At 46.5% G+C, this 22035-nt stretch overlaps 1 protein-coding gene across 3 annotated transcripts in view; it reads right to left on the bottom strand.

Annotated features, from left to right (window-relative positions):
* Positions 1 to 22035, bottom strand: part of PLXNA2 (plexin A2) — a 322201-nt gene that overhangs the window by 4728 nt on the left and 295438 nt on the right. For all 3 annotated transcript variants that reach the window (XM_038379948.2, XM_038379947.2, XM_043500603.1), the window contains 9 exons: positions 20273 to 20339; positions 18944 to 19090; positions 16889 to 17048; positions 16100 to 16203; positions 9728 to 9827; positions 6930 to 7120; positions 6119 to 6288; positions 2458 to 2670; positions 365 to 515 (listed from right to left, as the gene is read on the bottom strand). In XM_038379948.2, the coding sequence (XP_038235876.1) occupies positions 365 to 515; positions 2458 to 2670; positions 6119 to 6288; positions 6930 to 7120; positions 9728 to 9827; positions 16100 to 16203; positions 16889 to 17048; positions 18944 to 19090; positions 20273 to 20339 (1303 nt within the window). The remainder of the gene's footprint in view (positions 1 to 364; positions 516 to 2457; positions 2671 to 6118; positions 6289 to 6929; positions 7121 to 9727; positions 9828 to 16099; positions 16204 to 16888; positions 17049 to 18943; positions 19091 to 20272; positions 20340 to 22035) is intronic.

Below are 22035 nucleotides of genomic sequence, written 5' to 3'. Positions count from 1 at the left end.
ACAGCACAGATACAGCACTGATAGCAGCAGTGAAAGCTTCAACCATGCCGCCCTACCAACCAGCTCTGAGGGGGGGAATTGGCCTCCAGGCCCCATTCAGGAAGCCAACTGTGCTACGTGGAGAAGCCTAACCATGCCAGGAACAGGACTGGGGCTAACCACCTGTCCAGGGTGACTTTCAGTCACTACCAAGCCAGAGTGGAACTGAACTGCCGACCTAGAGGTGAAAGGTTCCGTATCTCACTTACACCCAGAGCCGCCTCCCAACAGATTATCTGTCTAAGGTGACTTGGTGGCAGGATTGCCAGGTATCCTGTGGCCCAAGGTTGGGGACATGGCCTCACAAGGGATGGGGCCTGCTCACCTCTTCACTGTACTTGCTGACATAAGAGTAGATCTCATTGAGCGCGCTCAGCATGTTGAACTCAATGGCATGCAGGCGCGACTGTTCCGCGAGGTAGGCATTCATATCCTGGTCACTGATGGCTGGGAGCTTTGCAATGTCTGCATAATACCTGGGGAATGAAAGGTGAGAGACAAATGAAAAACACATTGGCAAGGAAGGGCCCCGTGTGCGCAGAAGGGATGCCAAAGCCTCCTGAATGAAAAACTCCAAAGGTTCAGTCTCAGCTAGCATTCATTGCCCAGAACGGGGGTCTGCAGTTCTATCTGGCCTTTGTGAACTCTGCAAGTTGCCAGCAAGGCCTCTCCGCCTGATTGCTCCTAACCAAGCAGGAGCCACAGCAAATCTGGCCCTGTGCATAACAAAGGAAACATTTTACCCCATGCTGAAATGCAGGAACTTCTGGGGTCCTGAGAACAGAGAAGCTTTATGACTTTGCACAGTAATACTATGTTATCTCCATCCAAAAACTACCCCGAAGCTTAGTGGAGAAACTGGGGGATACCACCTTATCCAGTGCAAACTACAGGGGGGATTTGTGTGAGGGAGACAATAATGATCTGAACTGCAGTCTGGGTCAGGCACCAAGGCTAACACTCCAAGAAAGTGCCAGGGGATCTTTAATGGTTGAGGACTCTGTTGCACATCTAATCTGAAAGTCAGCACCAGCCATAGCAGCATGTGTGTTTGAACTGTACTGTTCGCTCTCTCCCTTTCAACCATCCTACCATGTTTGCTCGTGAACCTGCCAACTGGGAGACAGACTGGATCACTAGTCATTCACTGTCAGCATAAAATTAGCGAGGAAACCTCTCGTTTTAGTTTAAACTCTACCATTAAAAATGCTTATTATTCACTACATTCCTCTGATAGGTGGTCAAAACCCACCCATCCAACAAAAACATAAGAACAGCTGTATTGGATCAGACCAATGGTCCAGCTAGCCCAGCATTCTGTCTTCCGACAGCGGTCAGTGCCAGGTACTTCAGAGGGAATGAATAGAAGCATCTGCCAGAACCACCTCATTGTCCTCCTGCAAATGCTCCTCTGCCGTGAGACCTACATAACACCTGACAGTGGTCAGAAGGCTTGTGCACTGTGTCTGCTGCTTATCATACTGACCAGCACCGCTGCCTTGTGCTGCCCTTCTCTGTCTGTTGTATTCATCCTGTCCCCACATCTTATATTTAGGCTGGAAGCTTTTTGTGACAGGGACCATCTTTTCATTGTGTTTGTACAGCGCCTAGTGCAGTGGGGTCCTGGTTCATGATTGGGGCTTGGCAATAACGATGCTCGGCATTGATTCAGAGGAAGAACATCACCAGCATCATGTCATCTTCCATCCAAAAGCTCATCGGCTCCAATGCTGTTTAGATCATGGAATCAGGCTACGTTATGCTATGGCTGCAGGTCCAGCAATGCACACGTAATGCTGACAAACCCCAGCAGGTGGGATTGAACCTGGGACCTCTGGAGCTAAATGCATGCGCTAAAAAGCCACACGTCTCTTAGCTAAGGCTGCAGCAGACTCATTAATCTCTAGATGGTCTAGGTGCCAGTACAGCAGGACAAAGCCATAGGCGCCAACTTCCTCTCTTCCCGGGGGTGCTCAACACCCCACTCCGTTCCAGGCTCACCCCCACTCCACCCCTTCCTCCAAGCCCTCATCCCTGCCCCACCTCTTTCCGCCCCTCTGCTGAGCACGCCCCATCCCCGCTCGTCCCTCTCCCCCACTGCGCCTCCTGCATGCTGCCGAACAGCTGTTCCGCAGCGGGCGGTAGTGCTGGGAGGGAGGGAGGAAGGAGTTGACCAGCAGGGCTACCGGCAGGCAGTAGGCGCCGGAGGGAGGGACGGAGCTTGGCTGCTGGCGGGTGCTAAGCATCCGCTGATTTTTTTCCATGGGTGCTCCAGGGCCAGAGCACCCATGGAGTCGGTGCCTGTGGACAGAGTGCTACACCAAGCAGGCATGGGTTACATACGCACTACAATGGTTGACCAGGTGGTGCAATGAGACAGCCGCTACTGCTCCTGACTATGCTCCAACACTGACCTACCTTTCTACCCAGCTCTTGTAGCTGGGGATATCCTTGGCATAGAGCAATTTGTTGGAGGGGGAGTCCTTGCCCAAGCGGTGTTCTGAGGTGGAACAGGAGTCCATGAAAGTCTGGGCAACGACAGAGAGGCAGGCGTCTGTGATGCTGCCCTTGTGGATATCGAACACAAACTGGGGGTTTTTGATTACGTTCACCCAGAACCGGAGAGGGAGGCTGCAGGAAAACAAAGGAATAAAAATAAGTCACAAACCCTAGAGACAGAAGGGTATCTTTCTTACCCATGTATTTCAGGTCCTGCAATGATCTGCTCAGGGTTGTGCCCCTTCTAAGCACTAAGTGGCAGTAATGGCCCCACACAGTCCGCAATGGTACCCTAAGCAGAGCTGAGCCCATCTCATTACCAAATCTGGGCCAGGCTAGTGACCACTTTTCTTCTCTGATTTTCCAGCCACCCCTTGGCCTAGCCCCAGCTGACTCTGCCCACTCTGGAGTGGCTGCCATTTGACTTGGTCTTGTACCACATCACGTGGCAGCCGGACAGGCCAGGGTGCTGAAGCCAAGTGGACTGCAGGAACTGTACTGTAAGGCAGAGACAAAGCTCTCCATTTTAGGAGAGCCCCCAGCATTTGCCAGTATTGGGTGCTGGGGTTTATGAGGAGGTCCAGGGCAGTCTGTTAGTCAGCGCTGTATCTCAGCGTCCTTTAGAGCAAAGGTCTGTGGCACTGTGATGGTGAGGAGATAGGGGTGCTACTGGAGTCCCCACTAATAATCCACTGCAGTGAGCAGAATCGAGGGCCTGTTCCCAGCCCGTCACCCTGAAGGAGCACATCAGGTATCTCTGCCTTCCCCCCCGCCCCCAAATCCTGGGCCTTGGTAATCAAAGGAGAATTATTCCTCCCTTTTCCTTTGGCTCTGTAGCAGGATCAAAAACCAGCTGCTGCTTTCTGTTCGCTTTCAAGTCCCAGCTCTCCCTCACTAGCCAGCTAGCTACAACCAAGGCTTCAGCCTTAACCCTTGGAGCACTGCAGACAAGTTGCTCAATGCCATCGCAGAGCAGAATCTCTTGTCAACTGCCCCAACCCTCCACTTACTCCCAATCGCTGCTCTCTGCATGAGGGCCCTGAACTGCTTCCATGCTGACCAGCTCTCCAGCTACTTCCAAGACCCCACCACAGTCGCCTAAACTGCCTTCCCTCTTCCACCTGTATTTAACACTTCCCTTCCCCAACATCTCACCCTGCTCCCCTCCCAGCTCTCCTGCTACTTCCAACAGGTGACCTGGGTCTACAACCCCAGTTACTAAAGTCTCATAGTTTCCAGCTGGGCTCCCCCAGGAGATCTGATGTGGTCTGAGACTTAACCCTTTCCTTTCTCAAAGGAGCCAGGCCTAGAGCATAGGGCTAGAACTCCTGAGTTATACTCTCATCCCTAACGCTGACCCAGTTAATATCTGGGACAAGCTACTTCCCCTCTCAGTGCCTCTATTCCTCTGTCTGACAATGCTCCGCTCTCTCCTAGGGGCATAGCAAGCATTCACGAATGTTTGGAGAGTGCTATGGAAACGTAAAGACATAGTGAAAGCTCAATGTAATGATTAGTTTGAAAACTAGAATTTACACCTCTGCCCTGACTCGTCTTTTGTTCCCGTATGCAAAGCTGTACAATGGCTGGGTCCCCATCAGCAGCCAGAACCCATGTGGCTTGATGGCTGTGGTAGAAAAATCTTTGTTGTTCGACATCATTTCCCTTTATAGCTTTAAGAACTGTCATTTTATTCAGGATTCAAACATTTTATCCTAATAGCTCCTTCTTCTAAAGCTTTCACTAAATTGTTTTTAGCTTCCCACAGCCTTAGCAGGGAATCCGGCTTTTGCACACATGATGATTAGAGGCTTTTTAAACCACGAGGGACCGGTGGAAAAAAAAATAAAAAGTCTTTCAGGGGGCTACCATTTGTTATGGATTCCCCAGCCCCCACCCCAGAGGTAAATTTCTAACCCACGGAGCTTTTAATCCTAAAATAACAGCAAAGGCAAAGATGTAATAGCTCCAATTGTTTTGAAAACATTGAGTCCAAGCTGAAGTTTGTGTCAATTGCACACAGTTTAAGTTTGAGCTCCACTCATCTGCTCTCTCTTCCCTTCTCCATGGCTCCCGAAGCATTTGGGAAGGAGTAGCTGATAACTGAACTGCCACCTCTGAGCATTAGCAGGCATTCCCCTTTTGATAATTTCATACATGTAAGATATGGCTGTTAACTACCTGCCTGTATACAACCTAGCCATTTCCAAAATTGCCTCTTCTCATTATTGGACGGCAGGGGCAGTCTTGCGGCTAAAGAACTGGACTGCGATGCAAGACACCTTTGTTCAGTTCCCAGCTTTGCCACAGTTCCTTTGTCTGTCTTGTCTATATAGACTGTAAGCTCTTTGGGGCAGGAGCTATATTTTATTGTGCACACAGAGGCTTCTGGGAACTACTGGAGTACAAACAACAATTAATAATTCCTACCCCTGGAATGAAAGGAGGGGTCTAGAATTTACACCCCAAACCACATTATTTGTAGGAGTGGTATTAGTTTATCCTATAATAACCCTAAATAATTTGACAGGCAGTTTGCAGTTTCCTGGGTGCTTCATACTTAGAAAAATAACCAGATTTTAACAGATTAAAATTGTAAATGAAAAGGCAAGGAACACTTTGCTCAGTGCCAATTTAGCTCTTTGTCGCACTGTCAATAACCTGTAGCTTCTCTGAGGTCTGAGATCAACAGCAGGAGCTGGTGGACAGGTCAGGACTGAGGTGCACTGGCAGAGCTGTCTGTGTGGTGGGGGTTTCTGATTTGAATCACAATAGGTCAGAATTATAGTACATTGTCACAGCAGGAAGGAGGTCCCATAATTGGGATAGCACAGGTACTGGAGGTTTGGATCGAAGAGTATTAGCAAAGCTTTGTGTCAGGGGTGCCTCCTTCCATTATATGTGACGGCAGCCAGAATGTGACAATCACCCTCAAGCACAAAAAATGCAGAAGTTCACTGAAAATGAAAAGAACAAGGTTTGTGACTCCCAGAGAGAAGGAAAGGGGCAGGGATTTGCACAAAGGTGTGTATGCTGGCATCTTCCGTAACAATGAAAGAAGGGAGTTATGCAGTGGTGAGCTGGAGCCGGTTCGCACCAGTTTGCGCGAACCAGTTGTTAAATTTAGAAGACGGTTTAGAACCGGTTGTTAAAGGGTTGGACAAACTCTGGCCCGTAAGACCATCCTGTCCGGCCCACCTGAGCTCCCGGCTGCGGAGGCTCCCCTTGAGAATCCCTTTTTACTCACCTGGCAGCACTCCAGCCTTTGGCGGCACTTCGGCAGCGGGTCCCTCAGTGCTGCCGAAGACCTGGAGCGAGTGAAGGACATACTGCCGAAGTGCCGCCGAAGACCCGGAGTGACTGAAGGAACCGGTTGTTCAAATTTTGGCAGCTCATCACTGGAGTTATGGCAGTATCAGGTTTATTCGGTGAAGCACATGTGCACTCCGAGCTGCTTCCAATTACATCGACTACGTCCCTCCTCCTCCCGCTCCAAGCCCCAGCCCCGTGATTCCATTCTTTTCCAGGTTGTGGATAATTGCTTAACGGTGGGGTCCACCCCCACTCCCCATGCTCTTACCAATTGCTCTTCCAGGTGTGCCTCACATCTGTGTCGTGGATGCCGTGCTTATCTGCTTGCTCATCCAGGAAATCGAACATGTATTTTATGGCCAGTGGGAGCGCGCTGCCTCGGTGCACAGTACTGAACAAGGTCTCGAACAAGTCATCCACGAATTTCTGCAGCGTACCCTAATGGGAGCAGCAACCAACGGGGTGATGGGAGGGATGTATGCACATTTGGCTAAACAGCAACAGCAGGAGGGGACACCAGATGGTGATACGGGCTATGCACAGCTCTAGAAAGGTATAGGTATAGACTCTATAGGAATACGTAAGGTATATATAACCTTAGGAATGCGCAGGCTGAACTTCTGAGGCACATTGGTTTTATTCTTAATGTTAAGCACCTTCTCTTTTGCTTCTGAAATGCAATCTGTGCTATAACCATTGCTGAGGGCACTACAAAAGGATTGCAATTCCCGAGGCTGAGGAGATGGGTAAAGACAGACATTTACAGACATGGTAGCTTTCTTTCAATTTTTAGTGGCATGTAGTGCTAGTGAAAGGATGGAGCATCTAGAAGTTTAGGAGCAATTGCCAGGAAACCAGGGCTCTACATCTGGCTCTGCCATTGAATTGTTCCGTAACTCCAGGCACACTTACCCTCTCTGGACCCCCGCTCCCCGTGTAAATGGGGATAATGCCCAATTCACAGACAGGTCGCAAAACTGCATTCATGGACACTGAAGGCTTGAGACAGGGGCTGAGCATTGTGTCTTTGCAGACCTATTTATACATTTTCCAGGCAGACTCTGGTGCATAGTGGTTACCTTTGTAGCTAGGAGTCTAGTCAGGTAGATCTCAGACACCATCTTACTGCCCCGGTCGCCCTCCTTCTGGTCTCCATGGTCATGGTTTTTGACTAGATGCCAGACTTTCACTCCGCTCTCCAGATCAGGGGTGATCATGGGTGCTCTGGAGCGGAGGCTGTCTGGGCTGCCTGTGTACCGGAACGTTGAATCTGAAAAGAAGGGAAGAGAAGCCGGTGATGTCCAAAGGAAGCAGCTTCTAACACTTCTCTGTCTCTCCTTAGTAGACCTCCAACCTTCACTGGATTATTTGCAGAGCAATTAGAGATAATACATTGCAGACACCATTAAAAAAAGCAGCATTTGCCACAAGTGGCCACAGAGGAAAGGGTGTGAGGGGCAGGACTTTGTCTCCGGTGAGGAAGGGTTTAACTCCAGTTGAGCAGCCCCTTGTCCAGAGGAAAGGGTAGGAGAGTGGCTATTTGAGAGAGGGAGGTGGAAAGCTGCCTTTATGATAATCAGATTGGGCACCCGGGGCTGAACAAACCTTTGCTTTCTTGTTATAAGTACTAACTACATCTGCTGGGTCATCATTCCAACAGCTTGCACAGGTGGTGATGTTGCCTTCTAGGCAAGGACACAGAAGCCTGGTGGTATCTCAGACACCACTGGGAATAGGTAACTATGTCCATGTGATGACTTTGTGAGGGGTACACTTTTGAACACTTCTTCATGAAATCATACCTTTAAAATCTGGCAAGTTTATTTTATACACATTCCTCAAGGTGACGGTGTCATTTCAGAGAACGTGAGCAGCTCAGACTCTCTTTTTAAAACACCATTTACTCTATCCTCCTCCCTGTATCTCCGCTCCCCCCTCCGCCACCTGATCCAGGTCCATGTATGTGTGTGAAATAAGAAAAATGAAATGAAACAGAGACTTCACCACACAAGGGAGTACTTGGGAAGTGTCAGTAACAACATGTGGATAGCACACAACTCTTCCTTACAGTCATCTGTTACTGTCACAGAGCTCCGTGAGCCCTTTATTCTCATTCAGATTCTGGGACTCTTCCTAACTGGTTAACCTGATTTACTCACACGCAGTCCCATTCAAAGCACAGCCATTACTCACATGCTTAACGTTAAGCACGTGCATGTACGTTTGCAGGATCAGGGCCTTAATGTCAGCTCTCTGTAAGTCTGACTGCAGCTGCCCGGCACAATCCAAACAGGGCAGAAGCTGTGTTATTTTTAAAACAAGTGATGTGGTTAAAATGTAACAAAAGATCAAATTAAGAAGTGACTGAATTAAACAGCAGACTAATGACAGGTTGTATCTGCAGGGTGTGCTTGTATCTTTTTGGCTCCTATGCAGGCAGGGTTGGGGAGGGGAGGAATGTTAGAACGGCTATACTGGGTCAAACCAAAGGTCCATCTAGTCCAATATCCTGTCTTCCGACAGTGGCCAATGCCACTGCTTCCCTGCAGAAGCCCTGATCACACCCCTTACATTCACCCCCTTGCTCAACACCCAACCCTTCCTGGTGAGTTGGAACAGATTCCTCTTTGGAGTGTGGCAAGAGTGCTCCCCTAATCACCCCGCTCCCTGCCGAGTGATACAAGGTGCTTCAGTTCCACAAGGAAATGTATTATCCTGGTTCCACCCACACACTATCCATTCAGCCTGTGGCAGAACATTCTGGTGAGACTATCAGACCAGCACACTCTCTCTCTCTCTCTCTCAAATACTTGCTTTGCTGTGGCCAACTCAGTCTCCCAAGTCTCCACTTGCCTTTTCCAGCACCAGAAAGAGTTAAGGGGATCAGCGCAGAGAAATATAGCAGTTATTACACAAGTTGTTAAAGTTTCATCCCTGATTAATATGCAGAAAAATATGAATATTCCAGCCAATTTAATTAAGGCACGGGGGAGAAAGGAGGGGGAAAGGTTGGGAAGCATCTAGTAATTTGTTTTTAAACATGCGCTATACTGATGCATAATATGGAAAGTAAATCTGCATCCTCATTTGCATTTTGTCTGCACAATTAGAATTATTAATATTAAGGTTAGCAAAGATCATGTATACTTGCAGTTGACAAATGCTCTTGCACCTGATGGTGATGAATAAGCATTGGCATTACTTCCCCCATCTGGGTCCCCTCCCCACTTCACCTGAAGAACAAACGGAACTAAGAACTCTGACTTGGACTGATTTTTAGAGGTGGCAAACAACCCTTGCTATGGTGCACAGAGCCACAATACTGTTCTGCTAGTTGGAGGGTCTCACACCATTTAGATGGCTCTGCAGAACTCTTCCGTGATGGTACTTGGAATAAAGATTTTGAGAGCCAAGAAACTGGGAAAGGAGGTGGGTCTGTCAGGAGAGCTATCTTTGGCTAAACAGTCTGTAGAACGAAAGAACTGAAACAACCTTTGTGCCAGGGACTTCTCCACCATCCTTTATGAAGGTGTATTACTATTACTGTGCATACAATGCTATAATTGTGCACCTGGCATATAACAGATTCAATTATTCAGACTGTAAACTCTTTAGGGCATTGTCCGTAAAATGCCTACCCATACTGCTATGCAAATAATAACTAACATTCCCAATTCCCATGTGTGTAAAACCTTGCATGCTGAGTTAAGAATACTCTCACTTGTTGATTGGAACTAAGCAAAATGACAAGCTGAGACCAAAAAAGTTTGTTCCACTAATGATTCCAGGCTGGAGTCTAAAGAGGAGTCTAGCAGTGGAAAAGTCAGGTCACTGCCTGTGAGCCCTTATATCCCCAGCACTTAACCCTGCTTCTTACCGTATCTACTAATGGAGGTTCGAGATATGCTGGCAGAGGCGGGAATGTTATAAGAGGAGGTCTGTTTAGGAACCAGAGCCACCACAGAGCGATCTGACACCTGGTAAGGCAAAGAGACAGAAGAAAGCAGATGAGTGAGATTAGACCACCAGGAGGTGGTGATGCCACCTTTGGAATGTAGAACACTGCCTGCTAAGCAGCAAACACTGAAGACTGTAAATTTTAGAATCCAGACTTTGCAGGGAGCTAACAAAATGACACCATGTTCAAGACAACAAGGGGAAAAAAACCAAATCCCACTAGCCTGCTCTGTTTTCTTAACACAAGAGAGACACCCCTCTTTATCTTGTTGAGTCCTCTGCTGGATTCAAGCCCCTGAAGGAAAGGGATGATAAATGAAGACATATTGAAGACATTTTTGGTCATTTTGATTTAAGATTACATTTTATCCAATAAAAATGGAGAATCTCAAGAATTGTTGCGATCCAATTAAAGTAGTAATGCAAAGGGAATAAAACAGCTATAATAATGTTATGGACCATAAAACACTCTTATTAAACCATTTTTTATTTTAACCATTTTTATGAACTTTAAAAGTTTGATTTACAGCTGAACAAGTCATAAAACTATCTTTCAGAATCTTAAATTGTCGGTCCCTCTATTACACCAAAAAAGGATTAAACGCTGGGAAGTCAAACTATAAATGAACATTAGTGCTAACGAGATTCTGTTATAGCAGGTTTTAGTGGCAGCGTTTAATTTTACTCTCCCTATAAATCTAATAGTCCCTGGAAGTTTTTAACTTATCTTCATTAATTAAGAATCTACAGATTTCAATGGAACAGACCTTAACATTTTTTAAATTCTGAACTGAGAACCTTATGATGCAGTATGGCAGGGGAATAGGAAAGTGAACCCTACAGTATCTTCAGGTTGATGTGCCTTCTAGGGTTTAGCCAGTGATTTCCCTGAGGAGGGTGATGGGTTACACAAAGAAAACATCCCCTCCTTACCCCCAAATTATCTGTTCCCTAGGTCTAAATATTCAATTTGCCAGCCAGGATCCATTATTCCATAAATCTGGACACTGGTCTGAGTAGGTGCTGCCCTGGAGAACTTATTAAGGACTCTTCTTCTTCTTGTGCAGTGACACCCACTCATCTATCATCTCTCCACCAATCACTCTGGAACTTCTCTCTCCATGCTGGTCTTACTCTGACCAGGTGGCATATCGGATTCTCTCTCTTGGATGGGTAAAATGAGCTCCTTACTCTTCCTCCTAAACCCCTCTCCCCACTTCCATTTTCCTGCACTATTCTTCACACCACCTCCCTCCCTGTCAGCCTCACCATCTTGCGCACTCATCTTTGACTCCCCACTCCCTGCACACATCCAGGCTCTTGTCACATCTTGCAACTTGGCTCTCCACGCCATACTGAAAATCTGACCCTTTGATTCTGTCCCTGCGGCCAAAACTCACGCCTGGGCCCTGGTCAACCCCTCGTCCCTTATGGGCTCCCTTACACCCTTATCTCTTCCATCCATTCTGTTCAAAATGCAGCGGCTAAAATGACCTTCATCACTCAATCAGCCCCTGTCATTCCCTCCTTTGAAGATCACCAGTGGCAGCCTAATACGACAAGTCTAAACTTCATTCTCTGCAAGCTCCTGCACAGCTCTGTTCAAGCCTCCTCTTGGATGCACTCCTCCTCTGCATTCTAACCCCTCCTAAAGACTCCCTGTTTTTGCAAGGTCCAGAGACTTTAGACCTACGCTGATTGTCACGTTAGAGGAGACCCAAGCAGCATAGTTTAGACAACAACTTAGATTATAAGCTCTTTGGGGCGGATTGTATTTGTTGTTCTGTGTTTGTACAGTGGCTAGCACAATGGAGCCTTGATCCATGACTGGAGGCCTGTAGGTGTTACTGCCATACAAATGACAACCCCAGTGCAAGGGGGTGCGATACTGCCTGATGAGACAGAAAACCAAGATTCTGACCACCACAAATGGTCACTATGGAACCCTGAGCACCCTCCCTGAATATAGGTGGAGTCACAGTGGTATTGAGGTCGAACTCCAACTGAGATGATTACCTCCCTAAATTTCCCCTGCAGTTTCAAACTGAAGGTAGATTGAATAACTACTGCCAGTGCAAAATAGCTGGCACATTCCACCTTAGCTTCAGGAAAATGATCTCTAATGTATAATGATCTGTAAAGTGCTCTGGGATCTTCAGGATGAAAGAAGCGATATAAGTATCAGTTATTATTATTGTTAATAATAATAATAGGGCTTCATGTTACACACAGCAAAAATGAAATATTTCTATTTGGCTAAGTACAACACTTCACACCTCTGTTATTTCCCCTCTTCTCCCCCCATTCCCCCCTCACTTCACCTAATTTATTGAGTCGCTGGAAGGAACGATCAAGTGGTGATATTATTTTCTTAGGCTGTTATTAGCTGCCACTTTGGTTTAATTTCACAAAGGTGAAATCTAAGCATTCCAGTGCAAGGAATACAAAGGAAGCTCTGGGATTTTCACACAAAGACGCAATAATTTCCAGGCTGCTGTGGTTGGATACGGTTTCATCAGAGCTGTAGTTAACTAGGAGAGAAGTATTAAAAATTCCACACATACAGAGGGAGCACTCTTGCCCTCTGAAGCTTGGCAGAATGACTCGTCAGCTAAAAAGCACCAGTGTACAAATTAGCATCAGATGTAACATATTTTCCTTTCCCATTCTGCCCTGCTGCCACCACACTCCTATAGAGCCCTGGAAACATACAATAAATTGGCTGACCTTTTTTTACAACTTTACAAATATTCTAATTCTTCCACTGGCTTGAAACATGCTATGGGAAACCCCTTTAAAAATAATGATAAAAAACAGACTGGAGACAACAACAGACAAGATGTCCAGCAAATACCTTCTTTACTGACATGACCTGGCAAGGATACCAGAGCAGCTAATGAGCTCCAGCTTTGGATATTCCATAGCCAAACCACTATAGGTGTCCGAATCTCATTTTCCATATACATTTTCATCGCTGTTGCTAATTTTTCATTTAAAAAATAGTCTTCTAATCTCTCAGCCCTTCTAGCCTCCAAGTGAGTGATGTCTCCTCGTGGTTTGCTGCCTCCGAGTTAACCCTGTGCAAGCCATTGTAAATCACTTGATGTTAAATTCCGAGTGGTTCATTTGTCTTGAGTAAATCTGTGTGAGCATATCCTACAGAGTTTAACAGGGATAGATAGGGTTCTATAGAAATGTTGTATGATTCTACAGAAATTCTTCTAGAAGCCCTAGAGAATGAGACGTTTTCTACAGGTATTTTTAAGCCAGCATACAGCATTCAGCAGCAGGGATACAGCTCTCTATTCAATTCTATAACACAGTTCAAAAATAATTTATAGAAAGATGATCATTTCCTATTAAATTCTATTTGATTTTTCCATACAGGGGATGCTTGTGAAAATCAGATTAATGATTTAATGGGTAGACAAAGACAATCAGCTGATTATGATGTAGGTGGGACGTTATCATAATAAAAAACCCAGAAAAAATATATATCTTGCCTTGAAGAGCTGATGAAGAAACGTGGGATTAAAGAGAAAGACTTGGAATTAAATCATCAACCTAATAACAAATGATTGCTGATACTGTCCAAAAAACTAGAACCTGCAGCTGTACCACCTTAAAGCATGATCATACTAAGCAGGAGTAAGGCTGGATTAGTTCTTGGATGGGAGACCTCCACAGAATACAGTACTTAGAAGCTGCAGGAATTGTGTCAATTGTGTTGGCAATTCACCGATCTTTTTGATTCAGTGTCCCAATATAGAGGTAAGAGGCTTATCATTCAGCTAACACTTCCTGAATGTCCTAGTACTCAGGAGATTGGGTTTCTACCCCTAGCTCTGCTTCAGTTTCCCCATCTGTAAAATGGGGATAAAAACAGTGACCTTCCTTGTAAAGTGCTTTGAGATCTACTGATGAAAAGTGCTATAAAAGAGATAGGCATTATTATTTAAAGCAAGATTCTCACCACTCATGGGTCCTGAAAATGCCTTGTCACTTCTGCCAGAGTTGAGGTGTTAGCTCTGCTATCTTATCCAAATTACAAGGCCACACAACGAGTCAGTGGCAGAGGCAAAATGCTCAGTCTACTAGCCAATGCTGCCTCTTAAAAAGAGCACAAAGGAGCATCACATGCAACATGTTTGCAGCATGACGTGCACAGCAGAAACAACAAATGCTGCTGCACATCTCCCCGCACAGCACACTGCATCTTTAGATCTCAGCGTAACATTGCTTCGCCTGCGGGAAAGAACAAGTTGAACATTTCAGAACCATACAAATGTCTGATATGAAAGACAGGGTGGCTTTGTGGAGGTAGCTCTTATTTTCACTAGAAATGGTCCGGGACAACCTTTTGGGAAAGTTCGGATCTGACCTTTGTGGCTTGGGCCCATTATTATGATTTTTTTAAAAATCAAACTGGTCCTCCCCTCCCTACTTGCCTGCTGATCACAAGTTCCCTGGCTCCTCCCCACCTTCTCTGATTAATCACTTCTTTTGCACTCACACTGTCTTGATGCACACCTACACCGGAGCTGGGGGTGTAACTTCCAGCTTGTGTAGACACTCTCATATTAGCTTTGATTGGGCTACGGTGTTAAAAATAGCAGTATAGGTGCAATGATGTAGGTGGCAGGCTTAGCTAGCTACCCTGAGTACAATCCTATCTGAGACCCTAGGCACATACTCTGGCATCTAGCCCATCCTACTACAGCTACATGGTTATTTTTAGCACACTAGCTCAATCAAAGTGAGCACATGGACGTCAGGATACATGGCCCAAGCCCATCCTAAATTGTGCTTGCCGACTTAAAAGCCAGCTGTGGTGGTCGTATCTCTGATGTGGACACCAATCTGCTAGGCACTGAGCTAAGACCCATGAAACTCATTTCGAAGAGTGGTCAGTGAATAGCCACAAGATAAGTCACCTTTAGCAAACAAGCAAAGTAAAAAGGGAAAGGTTTCTGTTCAAAAGGCAACTGGCTAGTACCTCATGGAAAGATCTGCTTCTCGAGAAACCATTCTGCTCAGAAAGAGAAGTATCCTCGTACTACACGCCAACCTCCTTTCTTCTTTTGACTAATTAGGAGGGTTACTCCAAGGTACATTGAAGCTACAGGAAGGCTATGGACAGAGGATGAATGAAAGTCCATTGGGGTACAGTATAGAGCGCTGGGCTTCAAAAGCAATGCCTCTACTAACTGGAAATCAGTTTCACGGGTGGTTGGATACAGTTACTCTCCAACACATTCCAGCATGTGGTGGACAGATGGACCTGGCTGAGTACGTACCTTTATCTCTTTCTCTGACCTACCATAATTAACACTTTCTAGCTGCTCAAGTCTCACCCAAGGCAGGCTCTGCTTGGCTGGTGTCATTAGCGTAACAGCAGTAAGAGACGGAAAGAAGCTTGTAGGTCATCTGATCCATCCTGGTCACTGTGGGATGCAGCATCTCTAGCATTCTGACCAGTCTAGTTTCAAATGACTCCAGTGATGGGGCTCCTGATGCTTCTCTTGGGAGACTCATTCCAGAGCTTAACAAATTCCACCACTTCTCGATTAAGAAACATTTCCCAATTTTCAGGTTTATGTTTACAGTGCTTGGGGCTATATTCCCTTAACTGGCGGCACATTCCTCTGTGACTGCCTTTAATGTTGAAGCCATGCGATTGCTGCACAGGACACAGGGTGATGGCGACGTCCCCTGGTTCCTAACAAACTAGGTGCCTTTGTTATCCCCTGAACAAGAACAGAGAATCAACATGTAGGAAGATTGAGAGTGAGAAACTGGAAGAGACAAGTCGTCCATGTAGCTTGGTGCCCTGCCTCACTGGATCAGGCGCCTAGTCTGCCCCCATGGTGCCTGGTGGCCTATAGACGATGCTTCAGAGACAGAAACCCCTCTCCCTTCCTATACTGCCCTCCCCTTTCTCTCACTTAGGCTTCCATTTCCAGGCCTGGGTCTCTGATATGATAGCCCTCTGCAGCCCCCAAATCTTTAACCGTGATAGTGCAGCCCTCTCTCTGCATACCCAGTCTATCTGGTGAGAGAGGCTGGCATTTTTAATTTAGTCAATTTTCAACTCTGCTGGTTTCTGTAAGATGTGTGTCAGGGCTGCTTTCTTGTCTAATGCACGAGCACACTGAACCATTCTGGTTTATCATAAGAACGTGACCTCCCTGTCTGTCTTGTTAGACGAGACACCGAGGAATTAAATTTCTGCTTTTCTTTCCCTTCCGCTTGGCTGCTTTCTGGGAGTTCTGTGTCAGGGATGGTTTCTTACCTGATAATGCATCAGGGTGTTTAACCGCTTCCAGTCGCCCTCAATCTTGGTGGTGATGTCTTCATCCTGTAGGACTACGCGAGCTATCCGGCCCTGGCGCCACTCTGCAGGGAAGGCAAGAGCAAGCAGACACGATGGTCAGGAATGAAAAGACACCTGCCTCTTCTGTCCACATCAGTCTCATGTGACATTGTATGAGAGATGAGTCTCTAAAAGGCCAAGCTCCCAAGAAGGGGTGTTCAGCGAAAGGGCTGACTTCTGCTCTTGATTATTCCCGTGAAGCCCTAGGGAAGTCAACGTGGGTTGCTTCCTTGCAGCTAAGAGCAGAATTTTCCCCAGGGTTGGGAAATGTAATTAGATTTTGGGGTGTTGATCTGAACCAAGGGTCCCCTCCAACACTACTGTAAATACATGGCTGTGGAGGTGGTTTGTGTAAAAAGCTGAAGGTGGTCTGAGGTGTCAGTCACTTTCTCACTGGACAATTGCTCCACTAAGACAGTTTTCTGGGGGACATTAACAGGGTCTGCAGAGTGCAATGGCTAAGACTGGTCAAGAGTCTGTCCCAGTGTCGTGTCCTGCAGAAACAGCATCTCCGAGGGGTGTAGTGTGTGTTTGTGGGGGTAGGTAAGGATAGAGCAAGAGTGCACAAAGCGAGCCATCCTGGCTCTAGCCAATGCGATCAGCTTCCTGAACATTACAAATCTGAGAACTACCCCAATACTGGCTACCTCTCTAAATCTCCCCCTGCCACCTCCCTGCCCACTTCTCACGGGGCAGGGTTGCTCTTACCCAAGTCCATGTCAACAGCCCTTGGCCTTTGGGAATAGGGGACGTTTTTGTACACTGCATCCAAAATCTTCTCTTTGACCTGAGTGATGGTGTCGCAGTTCAGCACCTTCACGGGGATCTCTGGGCTGTTCTCGTTATCGGGGTTCACACAGTTCAGGATCTAGAGAGGGAGAAGTTCCAAACAGCTCTCAAAAGGGCTTCAGAGAAATATCCAGTATAACAGTGACAACATTCATCGTGGGACAGAGACACTTAACACTGAATTCCCCTGAAAAGCCAGTCTCTACATTGATATCACAGCTGTTGTATCTAGAGTCTCCTTGGGAAGCTCATTAAACTAAGAGTGATGGATCATATTAAAGAAATTCTGTATTAAAATCACAAATGAGTTTGATTCCCCATAGTTTAAATTCCAGGGTATTACTAATTAAGAGGTCTCTTGGTTTTTTATACTGTTTCTCTCCCTCTGTGTGTGAAACTTGCAAGCTGCTAATTGTGTTAGTACATTCTAAGACAGAGTCTCAGAGTAGCAGCCGTGTTAGTCTGTATTCACAAAAAGAAAAGGAGTACTTGTGGCACCTTAGAGACTAACAAATTTATCTGAGCATAAGCTTTCGTGAGCTACAGCTCACTTCATCGGATGCATCCGATGAAGTGAACTGTAGCTCATGAAAGCTTATGCTCAAATAAATTTGTTAGTCTCTAAGGTGCCACAAGTACTCCTTTTCTTTATAAGACAGAGTCTGTTCTCAAAGCAATTCTTTGTAACAACAACTACTCACACAGAGAGAGACTCAAAGCAATACTCTGTAACAACAGAAATAGCACCCAGAGACTCTCCGACCTTTTGTTGTATTCATCTCGCTTTGTTAACAATTGTGATTAAAATAGAGATAGAGGATGTATGTGGATGGATGCTTGGTGTGGATAATAACTGAATGATCAGGGAGGTGCCAGCCTAAGAATCCAGTGTCCATCGGCTGAAGGAGGAGTCAAGTGGAAATAACCAGAGGACCCCCAGAGGGTAGACTGGAATCCACCCAACAGCCTCAAGAATGGGAGAACCAAAGAACAAGATAACATCTGGCAGCATGGAGCTGTCAGGAATGTGCCATCTGTTGATTGATTCAGCAACAGCACGATGAAGCAATTCCCATAGACTGGCATAGGAAGAAATTTCTATAAAAATGGACTCTAGAAAGTGAGAACTTTGGGGTCTGATTCTGCAAACCAACTTCCAGGAGCATCAGATGAGCATCTGATAAGGCCCTGCTCCCTCCTCATGTCCCGGCCACCTGGCCAGTGGCTTGGCATGAGCAACTCTAAGGCTGGTAACTATGATAACAACCTTACAGAACCTGTGTGTATGTGTGCGTGTGTATGAATGAATGTGTGAATAAATATGAAATTGAATGGAATGTTAAAGCTATAATTAACTGCTTACTATGATTCTTTCTGTATTCACAATAAATGTGGCATTTTGCCTTTTCCCCTTTAACAAGATCCTGCTGGTTTTTCTTTTATTGGTATAACAAGAGCTTCAGGGTGTCCCCTGGAGTTATGTTTTGGGGAGGGCAAGGGCATGAGGCATATAGATATATTTAAAAAAGGATTACAAGGATCTGTGTTGCCACATGTAAACCCTGATTTTCCAAAAACTTTAGCAGCCCAGGCTGTTCACACACAATCTGCACAAGCAAGTTAGGTACATACTTAATTTGCACATGGCCCTGGCACCCTGAGGTTTTGAAAATCGGGCCATAATATTACATGCACTTACGTCCCACAGATTATTGCACATGCAACACTTGTGGTCCACAATGTTGGAGTATGGGTTGAGCCAGCTGAGAATTTGGGCCATAAAATTGTGCACTTCCTGCATGTGCTTTCGATGAGGGACCAATTCTGACATGAAGCAGTTAGTTCTACCTTGGGGCATCAGGGCTGCATGTATCCTGCCCTTCCTGTACAACTTCTCTTAACTTACAGGAAGTCACTTACAGCTGGAGTTGACGCATACAGTTCAAAGCCGGGTTCCACAGACATCCAACTCACCAATGTTTTGTACTCAATTTGCTGCCGGATCAGCTTGTCCTCACTCAGAGAATAGCGTGCTTCCCCTGTGATGGCATCGATAGGGCCTTTCTCCATTTGCTGCTTGATGGCACAGTACAACATGAAGAGCGGCTCCCCAGCACACTCCTGTTTGACAAGACACACAACAAAACAAAATCTAGGTGAAGGTGCCTCTTTGGCAGGGCCTTATCCTAATGCATATGCTTAACTTTAAGCAGGGTGCACGGTCCCACTGGCTTAATCTTAACAATCAGAGTAAGTGTTTGCAGGTCTGTGGCCCAAAGCAGCACTTGGAGAGGAAAGCCAACACCAAGGGACATTACTCAATGTGGGCATCATCCGTGGCTTGCCTCCATGCTGCTGGAGAGAAGGAATCTGAGGGTATGTCTACATTACAGCTGCTACAGTGGAACAGCTATGGTGCTGCAACTATGCCACTGTAGTGCCATAGCGTAGACTCTTCCTATGCTGCTGGAAGAGGTTTTTCTGTCAATGTAGCTAATCCACCTCTCCAAGACGGCAGACGTCTTCTGTCAACCTAGCTGCCTCTACACTGGGGGGTTAGGTCGACCTAACTACGGCGCTCAGGGTGTAAAATTTTTCACAGTCCTGAATGATGTAGGGAGAGGAGTTGTTTGGGGTACTCCAGGGGGTACAGCTAGGTGAAATGGGATTACGCAGAGCATGGAAAGTTACACTGAAAGTAAGGTGGGCACATTCCCCATTAGAGAGATCCAAAAGCCTGTGCACAGTGCTTCAGGGAAGCAGTAGAAGCTCCAGGACCTGGGTTATTTTACATTACACTGAACAAAGCAGTCAAGAGTTTACTGTAGGGAACTACACTTTGCTGGGTGGGGCATGGACTAGATGATGCAGGCAGGTCTTTTTCAGAGGTGTGAAAGCCTCCTATGTGTCCTACACGTACAGCCTATCAGAGCTCACTGACGGATGGCAATGATACTCTGTTCCTTCAGCTGAATGGAGACATGCACCAGGCATGCTTCCTTGCAGGCTTGTCATACTTACAATATTTCAAATGTGTAACATGCAACCTCAGGGTTGAACAAAGCCAAGCACGGAGATGGTTAGCTGAGACTCAGCTAATTTAACTACAGCTCCAAATGCACAGAACACAGGTCTTATTTCCAGATCTCTGCTCTGCTATTGTTTCCCCCCTTACTTTGGGTCTTGTTGGGCATTTTATAGGTTGGAGTCACCCACTAGGTCTTGGGCAGGAGGAGAGCTGTGGAAGCGTAAGGAGAATGGGTAAAGGCGGAAGAGGATCTCTCCACTCAGTCTCCCCCTCACCTTTAAGAATTTATGAAGGAGGAAGGCAAACCAGTTAGTCAACATCTTCTCAGCCACAGACTCGGTCCTAGAAAAAGACAAGAGGACATATCATGTCTATTTAAAAAAAACTCAAAACAAACGACTGCCCTTCACACCAGTGACCCCGCATCTCAATAGTGCGGGAGAGCTGGGAAGTTGAAAACCAACTATGGACAAAAGCAAAACCAACTGCTTGGCCTAGTCTCACCCTCTCAAACTGAATGAGGTATCACAAGTTACAGACTCAGTGTCCCTTAGCAGGTAGGGCTGCACTTTTCCCAAAGGCCTTTGGCCATGTGACCATCTTCTAATCACCCTCTCTGAGTGAACAGTGCCCATCTGGAGCACAAATTCACAACAGCATTAAGACTCTGCACTGGAGGATCTGGCATCATGGTCCCTCAGCCCTGCCCCCTCCCACATTTAGCTGACAAGTGTATGTAGATTGTTCAGGAACAGAAAGGAATAAAGACCAGCTGACAGCCCGTCATGAGCCACTCTGACAGGGATGCCTGGTGGCACTTTAACTCCTTGCACGTGGTGCAAATTATACCCTATGGCACAGTAAATCACTGGAATTTGCAGTGGTTGCTGGCAATCAGGGACAGCAGAGTGACAATGGCAAGGGAAATTGCAGCTTTCTCCGCAGCCCCACCCAGCATTCTCTCCCCACATTGTGCCCAAGATTGTCTCTAATTTAAATACAATGGCTCCTAATGATAGTTTTTAATGCTGGCTCTGCAGGATTGCTGGTCTCTCTTTAAAGAAACACTGTTCCTTTTCTTGGAAGTGGGGAAACGCTTTTGAAAGCAGCACTGGGCTGGTGACAGGATGAGGGGCCCCCTCATCTATGAAACCCTGAACTGTGCTGCCAATGTGTTCAGACACGGCTGTCAGGCAGGCTTCCAAGAAGTGGTTGTTGCTAGCATGGCTCTAGATCAGAGGACAAGGATGTTTCTTTTGTTGCCAGCTGTGGTAGCTGAGAATGTGCTGTAAATGAATCCCCGTCCTCGGTGGTCTAGCTCTCTGTGCACTAGGACTTTTCTGATCCTGCCCGGCATTACTCTTAGGCTGCCCTTAGTGCTTGGGATTAGCCCCAATTTCAGCGATCGGGTAACAGCAACTGCTGGGCCTGAAACAAACAAGCAGCTGCCCTTTGAAGTGCCCATTCCATCTTGCAAAGCATAGCTTTCCTTGTCTAGACAGGGGGTGTGCGTCAGTCACTCGCCGTAGCCTCAGGCTGTGTCTACAGTAGCCACATTTCTGAAAAGTCTCCCACCCTTGCTTGGGGCAACTAGTACAGAGAGTGCTCCAGGCAACAAGGGGCATTTAATTCATCACAACTCTGCTCTGAATGGGTCTGAGCAACCCAATGCATAACTAGCCTTGCCTAGATCAGTGCTATCAGCAGCAGAGCAGCACTGGTAATGAATTAGGGGCCATATTTTTGCCAGTGTAAACAATGCTGCAGGCGCTGTTTAGAGTAGGGCATTAAAAACCAGTAGTGTGGAGTCATAACTAGAGAAGCACCATAGTCTAGTCTAGTGGACGGGGAACTGAACTGAGACTCAGGAGACCTGGGTTCTAGTCCTATATCAAATGCTGATGGGGCTGCCGTGTGACCCTCTTTGGGTCACAGCTTCCCCTCCCTCGTTCAGTCTGTCTTGTCAGACTGTGAGCCCTTTGGGTCAGAGACTGCCTCTCACCATGTATCTGTATAGTTCCCAGCACTCTCCAGCTCT

This window comes from Dermochelys coriacea, chromosome 21 (assembly GCF_009764565.3).
Source record: "Dermochelys coriacea isolate rDerCor1 chromosome 21, rDerCor1.pri.v4, whole genome shotgun sequence".
In the NCBI taxonomy this organism is placed as follows: Eukaryota; Metazoa; Chordata; order Testudines; family Dermochelyidae; genus Dermochelys; species Dermochelys coriacea.
Note: the sequence above shows the minus strand (reverse complement) of the source record. Positions and strands in the feature narration are given on the sequence as shown.